At 37.5% G+C, this 11,754-nt stretch overlaps 1 protein-coding gene across 1 annotated transcript in view; it reads right to left on the bottom strand.

Annotated features, from left to right (window-relative positions):
- LOC109837598 (2-isopropylmalate synthase A-like) overlaps positions 7,033 to 11,754 on the bottom strand; it is a 41,594-nt gene continuing 36,872 nt past the window's right edge. Inside the window, 4 exon segments of the mRNA XM_020405912.1 lie at positions 7,033 to 7,351; positions 9,494 to 9,626; positions 10,363 to 10,502; positions 10,831 to 10,965. Coding sequence (XP_020261501.1) covers positions 9,506 to 9,626; positions 10,363 to 10,502; positions 10,831 to 10,965 — 396 coding nt within the window. The 3' untranslated portion in view covers positions 7,033 to 7,351; positions 9,494 to 9,505.

The following is an 11,754-nucleotide window of genomic DNA, read 5'->3' as shown; positions in this document are numbered from 1 at the left end:
TTCGGTAGGCCTGACTGTACGCGAATGCTTCTGGCTCTCTCTGTCAATGTTCGGTTCATCCTCTCAGCTACACCATTTTGCTGAGGCGTGCCGGGCACGGTTCTCTCCATTCTGATCCCATGCTTATAGCAGAACTTCTTGAATCCGGTGTCTTCATATTCATCGCCATTGTCGGTCCTGAGCTTCTTTATTCTCAGACCGGTTTTATTCTCGACCATAGCTTTCCATCTCCTTTCCGAGTGTGATCATCGATAAAAGTTACGAAGTAGTGTTTCCCACCAATCGACGCAGTGGTGGTTGGTCCCCAAACATCTGAGTGAACGAGCTCTAGCTTCTGCTTCCTGGGGGTTCTGCCACTTGTCTGAAAGCTGACTCTCTTCTGCTTTCCAAGTATACATTCTTCACACATATCCATCTCCACTGACTGCAGTCCTGGGAGTTTTCCTTTTGTGTGTATGATTTTCATCCCCTTCTCACTCATATGACCGAGTCTCTGGTGCCATAACTTTGAAGTCTCATTGCCTGCTGCAACTGAGATCAAACAACGTGCATCTGCTGTCATATATAGGGTACCAGTCTTCTTGCCTCGGGCAATTATCATTGCGCCCTTTGAGATCTTCCAATCATCTCCATGGAAGGTCGTAGTGTATCCTTCGCCAGCCAACTAGCCTACGGATATTAAGTTCTTTCTCAGGTCGGGAATATGCCTAACATCCTTCAGCTCCCATACTAACCCGTTCAACTTAATTTTCACCACGCCTTTGCCCACAATAGCACATGGTTGATCATCACCAAGATATACGTATCCAAGATTTCTGGGGGTATACTTCTCGAAGAATTCTTTTTGAATTCCTCCTTGCTCTCCAAAGAGCATATCAATGCGTCGTCTCCTCCTGAGGTGGAAGTGACATTCACCTCTGCCTTCGCCTCCTTCTCTTTTTGTGCACTCTTGCACTGATTCTTGTAATGCCCGGTCTTTCCACAATTCCAACACTCGATAGCCTTCGAGCTGTTGCTTGGATTCCTTGACTTGGATCTCCTGTCCTTTGATCTACCCCTGAAGTTTGATTTGCCTCGTTCGTTACCTCTGGTTGAATTTCTACCTCTTGACTCTGTATGCAATACTGAAGAGGTTGTAGCTTCACCCGTCTCTCTCCGCCGGATCTCCTCACTGAGAACCAAATCACGAACGTCGTCGAACTTCAACTTTTTGTTTCCCGACGAGCTACTCACTGCCGTGACTGTAGCGTTCCAACTCTCTGGTAGGGAAGACAACAGTATCAACGCCCGAACTTCCTCATCAAACTCAATCTCAACTGAACTCAATTGGGTTGTAACCGTATTAAGTTCATTGAGGTGTTGTGCTACTGACGCGCCTTCCGCCATTTTCAGATTGAATAACTGCCGCATCAAATGAACTTTGTTCGCGGCTGATGGCTTCTCATACATGTTTGAGAGTGCTGCCATAAGACCTGCCGTGGTCTTCTCCTTTGCTATGTTGAACGCAACATTGCGAGTCAACGTCAATCTGATAACTCCGAGGGCTTGTCTATCTAGAAGGTTCCACTCATCTGCCTTCATAGAATCCGGCTTCTTCCCCGATAGTGGTTGATACAGATTTTTCTGATACAGATAATCCTCTATCTGTATTTTTCAGAATCCGAAATCTGTTCCATCAAATTTCTCAAGTCTTATTTTTCCTTCATCTGCGGCCATGGCTCCCACTTGAATCTGACTTTCTCTAGATCGTTTTACGCTCTGATACCAGTTGTTGGGAATTTAACGCTGAAATCCCTAATGCAACAGAAACGCTGAATAGAAAAAGTACACCAAGATTTACGAGGTTCGGTAACTGTCTACATCCTCGGGAGCCACACAGTCAATTTCTTATTAATCAAACAATAAATTACAAATCAAGAGCAAATCCCAAAACTGAGATTTCCCAAATGAACACTGTAGCTACAGTGTTAATAATTAAAGGGAATAAACCCTTTCAATTTTCTCTCTCTCTCTTAAATCCCTTTTCAATCTCCCCTCAATACACGGTTGAGAGCTGGAGATGAAAAATCAAAATCACTGCTGCGATTTCAAGGTTGGAGAAGAGGAACGCTGCTGCGTTTTGTGCCGCCGCCAGAGAAAAAATCAGAGGAGGAGAAGCAACAAACCCTAGGGCATCGGGGTTTGCTTTTATAGGCGAATACGATGGGCTGGCGCCAGCCTGTCGCCAGCGCACAAGCTGGACGCGAAGGTCGGAGCATCTGGACGCGATCGTCGGAGCTTGGACGCGAGGGTCGGTGTCCCAAACGTGAGGGTGGGTGTCCCAAACGCAATGGTCGGATCCAAACGCGAGGGTCGGTGTCCCAAACGCGAGGGTCGGATCCAAAAATGCCAAGGTCGCGTTGCCCACACGCCGAGGTCGGGAATCGCCAAAATTCGAGCTCGCCTGCTCGAGCTTCACCTGAAGCTTTCGCCGTCGACTTCGCCTGAGTTGACGCCCACGCTCGCCTGCGTGGTTCTCAAGCTCGTCGGAGCTTCGCCGGAGCTCCTCGTTGGAATTGAGGTTTGATCTACACCACATTCTAACAGTAAATACTTTGATGACCCTTCCATAGCCAATTTATTATAACATGATATGAATTCATCTGGTCTGCGATGCAAAATAACCATCAGAGAGAAAGAGAGAAGTAGGTAGTAACATGACACTCTCTCCTAATTACAGACTAGAAGTCGTATCTTACTCTAGAAACAAGATTTAATTTTTCATTACTATTACTAAATTCTACTAGTACATAAGAACAAAGATTGAAAGATCATGCGGAGTCCACTAGTAGAGTTTAGTCACGATGGATGAAACTATGAGACTGTAAAGTTATAACATTCAACCCTCACCACTGTTGGATAAAAAACAGGGTTGATTGATTGACTTTTCCCCCTTTCTCTATAGATAAAATAGATTAATAAAGCAAATGATAATAAAATGATTAAAATAAATNAAGGATTTTAACGTGGAAAACCCTTCAACTGAAGGTAAAAACCACGGGACGTAGTCGAGAAAAGTCTTCCACTATGAATATAATGGGTATACAAAGTTTCCTCTCTAGACACTTGGCTAGAGGTACACCAGCAACGAACATGACAGAAAAGATGACTTCTTCTATTCAGGAGAAGGAACATAAAAGAATAACACTTTTTCTTTTTCTCTCTCTTTTCTCTCTCCAACACTCAAATACTCTATGATTTGAATAATTTTTTCTTGGTTGCTCACACTGTGCTCTCTATCTTCGAATTAAAGGCTATTTATAGCCTCAAATCCACCTACTTTTCATTATTTTTCAAACAATGTGCACTGCCTTTTGATTTATGAGCCCCTACCTTTTTTATTTTCTTCCCCGCCTTTTTGATTTTGCTCCACCTTTTTTAGCTGCTTCTTTTTACTTTTTTGTGTTCTCCAAAAAAGGAGGATCTACAACAATACTCTCCCTCCCGACGATATGGAGAGGTCCATCCCGGCGAGCTTTACGCAGAAGTTAAACTTTTCCTTGGAAATGACCTTCGTCATCATATCGGTAGGATTCCTGTTAGTATGGGTCTTCTGTAGTAGCATCCGATTCTCTTTTATTACAGCTCATAACCAGTGGTATCTCACATCAATGTGCTTCGTATGAGAATGGACATATAGTTTTTGCTGAGAACAATAGTGCTTTCACTATCACAATGTACGATGTACTCATCCTGATTTAAACCCAATTCTTGGAAAAATCTTTTCATACACGGTATTTTTTTGCCCGCTTCTGCAGCTGCGATGTACTCTGCTTCTGTTGTGGACAAAGAAACACACTTTTACAGCTTGAATTGCCAAGATATAGCTCCCCTTGCAAAAGTAAATAAATATCCAAATGTAGATTTTTTGTTATCGAGATCACCTGTCTTATCTGCATCTACATAACCTTCCATAATTGATTTGGAACTGTTGAATGTCAAGCATAACCTTGAACTTCCCTTCAAGTATTTGAGAATCCATATCACTACTTCCCAGTGTTCTCTTTCAGGGTTTGACATATATCTGCTCACAATGCCAACTACATAATCAATGTCTGGCCGTGTGCATACCATAGCATACATCAAACTCCTAACTGCAGAGGAGTATGGAACATCCGTCATTGCTTTCTTTGCTTCTTCAATAGCTGGACAATCTCTTTTGCTGAGCTTAAAGTGATTTGCAAGAGGCGTGCTTACTAGTTCAACACCTTTCATATTGAATCATTCAAGCACCCGTTCAACATATTTTTCTGGAGATAGCTATACCTTCATTGCATTCCTATCTCGAGTAATATGCATGCCTAGGATTTGGCATGCTAACCCCAAATCCTTTATGTCAAAGGACTTAGATAATTACTCCTTTAACATTCAAATTATCTTTGCATCCAGTCCAACTATGACCGTATCCTCAAATTAAAGTACAAAAATGATGAAGTTACCTTCAGAGAACTTCTGGATATAGACACATGAATCTGCAACTATACGCGTATACTCATGACCCACCATGAGTCAAACTTTTTGTACCATTGTGGTGGTGCCTGTTTGAGTCCGTAAAGACTCTTCTTCACCTTGCAGACTCTATCTTCCTTACCTTTCACTTTGAAACCTTCTGGTTATATCATGTAAATCTTCTCCTCTAAATCACTACGGAGGAATGCGGTCTTCACATCTAGTTGCTCTAACTCGAGATCTTGGCTTGCTATAAGACCCATAACTGTCCTGATAGACGTCATCTTCACAACTAGAGAGATAATCTCATCAAAGTCAACTCCTTTCTTCTGTCAAAAACATTTGACGACCAACCATGCTTTGTACTTCAGCATTTTTTCTCCATCTTTCTTCAATTTGAAGACCCACTTATTCTGCAGTGCTCTTTTGTCCTTGGTAAGTCTCACCAACTCATAAATATCGTTCTTATGCAAGGAATTTATCTCTTCTTGCATTGCCTAGATCTAATAGTCTTTGTCTCTATGAGATTGAGCCTCCTGAAAACACTAAGGCTCGCCCTCATTAGCAACTAAAATATATTCAATAGAGGGATACCTTGTAGATGGTTGTAGGACTCTCTCGAACCTACTAAGATGAGCTCCTTCGCCTTCTTGAGGAGTTAGTCCTTCATCCTCATCAGCTTCTCCATTATCACCGTCATCATCAGTGTTGTCCATCTCTGGCATGTATTGCATGTGATCGTGCACATCTCCCCCTGCCGTAACATCATCTAGTGGGGGAAGGAACTATCATAGGGTTGGAATCTCCATCAACCTTATCATCTGACTTCCCATTGATTGTTTGGCCTTCATGAAAGACCACATCTGTGCTTCTGATAACTCTTCTTTTTATAGGATCCCATAGTCTACACCTGAATTCTTCAACTCTGTAGCCAATGAAGATGCATGGAATCGCCTTGTCATCAAGCTTTGATCCCTGCTCCTTTAGAATATGTGCAAAACCTTTGCACCCAAACACCTTCAGATGAGAGTAAGAGACATTTTCTTTGTCCATACTCTCTCTAGAATATCGAATGATAAATGAGTTGATGGAGATTGGTTGATCAAGTAGCATGGACTGCTTCTCCCCAAAATGCCTTGGAAAGTTTTGTCATCTTTAGCATGCTTTGGACTCTCTCCATGATGATGCAATTCATTATTTCTGTCACGCCTTTGTGTTGAGGAGTATCTAGTACAGTCTTTTCATGTCGTATACCATGTCTTGAGCAATAGCCTTTGAACTGCTTGGATGTGTACTTGCTTCTATTGTCTATGCGGAGACACTTCAAAGGCTTCCCGGTCTCTCTCTCCACCATAGCGTGGAATTTTTGAAAACACTCCAACACCTGGTCTTTTGTTTTCAGGTTATACACCCATAATTTCCTAGATGCATAATTAATAAAAGTGACAAAATACTTATCACCACCGAGAGACTTCTCTTCGATGGGACCACACACCATAGAAAACCAAATCTAGCATGTTACATTTTCTATGGGAAGCTTTACTTAATGAAAGTCGATGTTGTTTGCCAAATAAACAATTATCACATGGATATAGAGCAATACCTTTGGTTAAGGAAATTAGTCCCTTCCTAGCTAAAATCTATAACCCCTTCTCGCTCATGTGACCCAGCCTTTTGTGCTAGAGATTTGGAGAAGAATTGTCCTCCACCATGTTAAAAATGTCCACATCTTTGCTTGAGTTCAATAAAGTGTGCCAGATGCTTTTCCTTTGGCAACTACCAAAGCTTCTTTGGTGAGTTTCCATCTTTCATTACCGAAGTAGTTTTCGTAGCCCAACTGGTCCAAAGCAAGCCCAGATATGAGATTGAGGCGCAAATCAGGAATGTGCCTTATATCCTTTAAGGTCATCATGCATCCAACTTCTGTTTGTAGACAAATATAACCAATCCTGATAATATTTGATTGCCTCAAACCCTCCTACATTTTGTTGTTTTTCAAAAAATGTGCATCGCCTTTTGATTTTTGAGCCCCTACCTTTTTCATTTTCTTCCCCACCATTTTAATTTTGCTCCACCTTTTTGAGTCGCACCTTTTTTCTTTTGTGTGTTCTCCAAAAAAAGGAGGGACCACAACAACCACAATTTTAAAGTTTTGATGTAGTGGTAGGTATTTTAATAGAACAATACTTCTAGTGGAAGAAAAGAAATAACTAGAACTCTAGCATTAGGAAAATACAAGTTCTCCCTGCATGCTATGTTGCTCGAAGGGACATACAAGAAAGGCTTCCCTACAAGAGAGGCTTCCCTATTCCCTACAAAATTTAGGACTACTAACATGTGACCCTTCTCCAATGTGCATATGTCATTCAGTTAGACACTACAGTTTCTTACATTCTGGAGAAAAAGGAAAATAAGAAACCAATAGACTTCACGATAATGGATACAAGCAATAAGATAAATTTAAGATGTATCTGAATAATCAGTATGGTCATATCTGAAACATAACAATAGGAAGAAAATAGACAGGATAAGCCAATATTTGAAGAAGGAAGGGTGTTATTTCCGCAATTTTCAAATAACATAATTCAGAATTTATTTTCCTGAGTGCTCTTAGTGTACATCACACAAATGTTTAAACAAGAACACAAATTTATATAAACCCGTGACATGAAATTATTAAGTTTCTCACAGGGTGAATACGTAGACATGGTCGATTCAATGGAACCATCTCGATAGTTTGTAAAAACTTAAAATGGGAAGATATATGTATCTCGTACATTCATATACCCCTGACATGGGCTTGTCTTTGTATCATCATTAAGCTAACAGCAACAGGAAGGACACATGCATCCAGCTTCATAACCTTCACAAACATTCCAATTCAGTAGATGAAATAGCCAATAGTGTTTGTCTAAGACTATAAGATAAGATGCAACATATCTAGTGACTGTATCGAACAACTAAAAACAGGAGATACTGGCAGGAGATGTTCTTCTATAAGCAGTCCAACATGTTAAATGTCAATTTGTAAATCCTTTTAACAATAACTATTTTAATCATTGGTAAGAAAATATCAGTTCAAAGCTTTGTATATTATGATCGAATCATTCTTTAGCTCTTTGCATACACTATATTACATTAAATTGATATTAGGTTGCATAGAACTTCATTTTTTTTCAACATCTACTTAGTATGGATGGATAGACCATGGAAAAATGGGCAGACTTGAATCCTTAGGAAGGATTTATCGCCATTGGAATTCAGTTTTAGACTAATCACATGAAATATTTGCTCCTTTAAAGTTGACCATTATCATTTAAAGTACTTAAAAAACAAAAAAAAACATATGTCTAAACTTTTTTTCATCATGCATCAAGGGGCCATAAATGGATGATTAAAGGTGCTATGTTGCTTGGATATATATCATTTTAAAGTTGATCTGTATCATTTAAGATTCACAAATTCTTGATTCAACATTTTGATCATGAACACTTAAAACCCGTATGCACTAGTTTTATTGTACGCCATCAACCTGAGCAGACTCTACTTAAATTGTTTATTTTTTGTCAGTACAGAAATAACTTTAAATTTCTTAATTTTTCATTCTTAAACAAAATAAACATGTTAATCAACTTGAATATCCTCAAGTTGGTTTATATCATTAAGTTTCAAGAGGAAGGATCTAGAACCGAATCTTTCCAAACGACCCAATCAACATCTGTTTCACTACTGCAATTGCTGTCGCAATTTGAAAAGGGATAGTTGCAAAGATAGCTGCCATAGTTTGTTTCATTGTAACTATTGTCGGTTTGCAGCTGCACGCAGTTGCCAAAAAAATTGGAATGAGAAATGATAATATTGATGATTTGAAATAAGGATGGAGCAACTATTAGTAAAGGTCGAGCAAGAGTAAAAAAGTTCTTCAAGTTTCCTCCAGGAATGTGATTTGAACATGTCAACTGGTGCTTCCAGGTGAAATAGTATGCTATCTCTAACTTTTTGGAAATCTTATGAACATTGGTTTATTTTTTTTTATTTTTTTTTTTGCATGAATTCTGTTTATTTGTTTCAGAGATACCGCTCAATGATAAAGTTTGCACAGGAAATTGTTTTCTAAAAAGTTACTTGTATCAGCAAATGCTTAAATAAAGTCTTCAGGGAGTGTGTTAATTTATTTGAGGCATGCTCGTGGTACGTTCTTTTTATCTTGTTATTCTATGATCTTATATATCTTGTGCCAACGTAATATTTAACTAGTTCGTTTTCATCGTACACTGATCCTGTCTAGCTATCTTTAAGTGATCGTCATTCCTAATCTGATGAACTTTTAGAATCATTTTTGAATCATTTTTCTTTAGGGTTAATTGCAGATAGACCCCCAATCTATTGCCCAATTGAGGATAGACCCCCGTAGTTCTATTGGTCCAGATGAAATATCCCTGTGCTATAGCCCAACTGCGGATAAATCCCCCGAGTGATTTCTTTTACTCTTAAAAGAGTAATAATAATAATAAAAGGTCACTCATGGGGTCTATCCGCACCAATACAATGAAAGGGGGTCTATCTGCAATTGGGTTGTAGTACAGGGGCCCATCTGCAACTAATCCTTTCTTTTATGTGGAAGAATAATTGAGAGACTATTCTTATGAGCCACATGTTCTCGGGCATGTTGAGATGTACCAAACATGGGAATTTTAGACTCTCAGTCTCTAGAATACCTGAAAAGTACCCAATAGAGTGATGTAGTGCGTGTCGGAATTTGATGCCTGTGAACCATATTACAAGAATATGATACCCAGGGAAATGCAGCCTAGGAGTAACATCACAAGCCGAATTTTCTGGTTTTACAATGGTTAATGCACCCATGAAACATGAAACAACAGTATTTTAAGCCTACATAGTAACCGCCTACCCTTCGCACTTTTGTCCTTGGATTTGATCTGTATTTTCATCTTTGCCCTTCTGCCATCTATTATATCACAGCAGAGTAGATCAAAGAACTCACCTGCTCAAAGTCTCAGACTTTCCCATTGGAACTCTTTCCGGCAGACAAATCATTAAAGGCCAACAACTTGTTGAGTGCATTCAGGTAGGCCTGAGCACTAGAAATGACAGTATCCATATCTGCACCATCTCCACTGCATGGAAAATAGATGTCTTAGTACATGGTAGAAGGAAAGGCAAGGGATCGGGATATTCATTCCAAAAGGAAGAGACATGCTTAAGATGACTAATTATATAAGTGCAAGTTTCAATACTTTATGGATGGCTCCAGGTTCTCCTTAAGAGAATTAAACATAAGTACAAGATGCAATACATTTGCAACCTTAAGGTCCACACAAAGGACACAATAATCTGTACATGAAAATTCCGACAAACTTTAGAGACCGAAAATCTTAGATTTAGAATAAATGGCCAACCAGATCATGAAGGTCGAAGAACTAGCATCACGTATGCTAACTCATATTCATCATCATTCAGGCCATCACCAATCAGAGCGATCATCAACGCAGGGATTGCGAGTCAAGAAGGACTAAAAAATTGAGCATATTTTTTAGATTTAGCTGTTACAAGATACTGCCCCTATAGTACTTGTTTCTGAATTACTGGACCATGGAACTTATGAATCAGAGATATATTTCATTAAATCTAGAAGGCCAGTTTACAAGCAGACACCTAATTGTTAAAGCAAATAAAATGCAAGTTGAAATTGGACCTATAGACTCCCCTACCCTAGGAAGTTCTAAACATCCAAAGAAAATAAAAATACTGACAAAATTGCATTCTATGATACATGCTTGCATGATAACAGAATAAATATCAGAAACAAATAATACAGTATCCTACACCTATTGAACCAAAAGATAGGCAAACCTGAAAGTATGAAAATTCGGTTCTTCTGTAGAGGTCACAGATAAATTGTTGTTCTGTTCATAAATAACCACTCGTGTAGAGGAAATTGCGTTAGTCCCTTCCAAAGCAGAGGTCACATGTTTTGCAATTGTTATAGGTACCTGTACATTACATGATTAAACATAAATAACTTGTCATGTTAATTCCAACAAAGCAATTTTTCCTGATATATTAGAAGTGTAGTTGATTCAAAATAGAAAAAAAAATACTTTCTTCTCACAGATCAATCAACCAAAACAGAATGCTTATATATGCCAAATCATAATGTAAAAACAACTCTCAGTTGCAGTGTTAGTAAATTGTAATACAAAGGTTGAAGAATAACAGACTTATATTAGTTTTATTTACGAACATTACAAAGAAAAGAACTATTACTGATACTAGTATAAGGTGGGCAGTAGAAACGCAATCCGTTGCTTCTATCCTCACCTGCACAATGCTATTAATGGCTTTGTAAGATGCATCAATTGGTCCTTCTCCAACAGCACATGCAATTTTCTCTCTCCCATCCAAACTTAGTAATTTGACAGTTGCAGTAGAAAAGCCAACGTTTCCATGTGTAACCTGTAAGTTGCACTCATTATTACATGCACTGAAATGCAGCACAAAATCTTAGGCTTCATTTGGATACCAGGATGTTTTTCTGAAAAAACACAATGGTGTTGTGTTTTCCCTCCAAATTGTTTTCAAAACACCATGGTGAGTGTTTTTGGTTAACACTAATCTGACCCTTTATAATATTAATGTTAAAAATATTATTTAGATATTAATTATAATAGAACATATTATAATTAAATTTTATAATAATATTTAACACTATTAATATATTATTATTATTATTAAATATTATATTATTATTAATATTAACTAGAAATAATATTTAACACTATTAATATATTATTATTATTATTAAATATTATATTATTATTAATATTAACTAGAATTCTATATTATAGTAAAATGTATTATAATACTATATTATACTTCAATATATTATATACTGTAACTATTACATAATATCTTCAAATAATAATATATTTAATTATTTTCGTATATCAATTTGTTTTTTATATAATATATATTATTACTAAAATACTATTATTTCAATATAATAGTATACTACTATTAATATAATATAATATTAATAATAATATAATATTATATTATATTACTACCAGTGTATTATTAATAAATTAATATACTATTAATTACTTTAACATTAAATAGCATATCATAGTTTTTAATATATTAGACTTTATTAATAATAGTTAATAAAATAGTAATACTATATTATGTAAATAAATATAAAAATAACTATTATTATATATTGAATATAATATTTTTATAGTGATG

The sequence above is a fragment of the Asparagus officinalis genome, chromosome 4 (genome assembly GCF_001876935.1).
Source record: "Asparagus officinalis chromosome 4, Aspof.V1, whole genome shotgun sequence".
In the NCBI taxonomy this organism is placed as follows: Eukaryota; Viridiplantae; Streptophyta; class Magnoliopsida; order Asparagales; family Asparagaceae; genus Asparagus; species Asparagus officinalis.
This window is presented reverse-complemented; position numbering and strand designations above follow the sequence as displayed.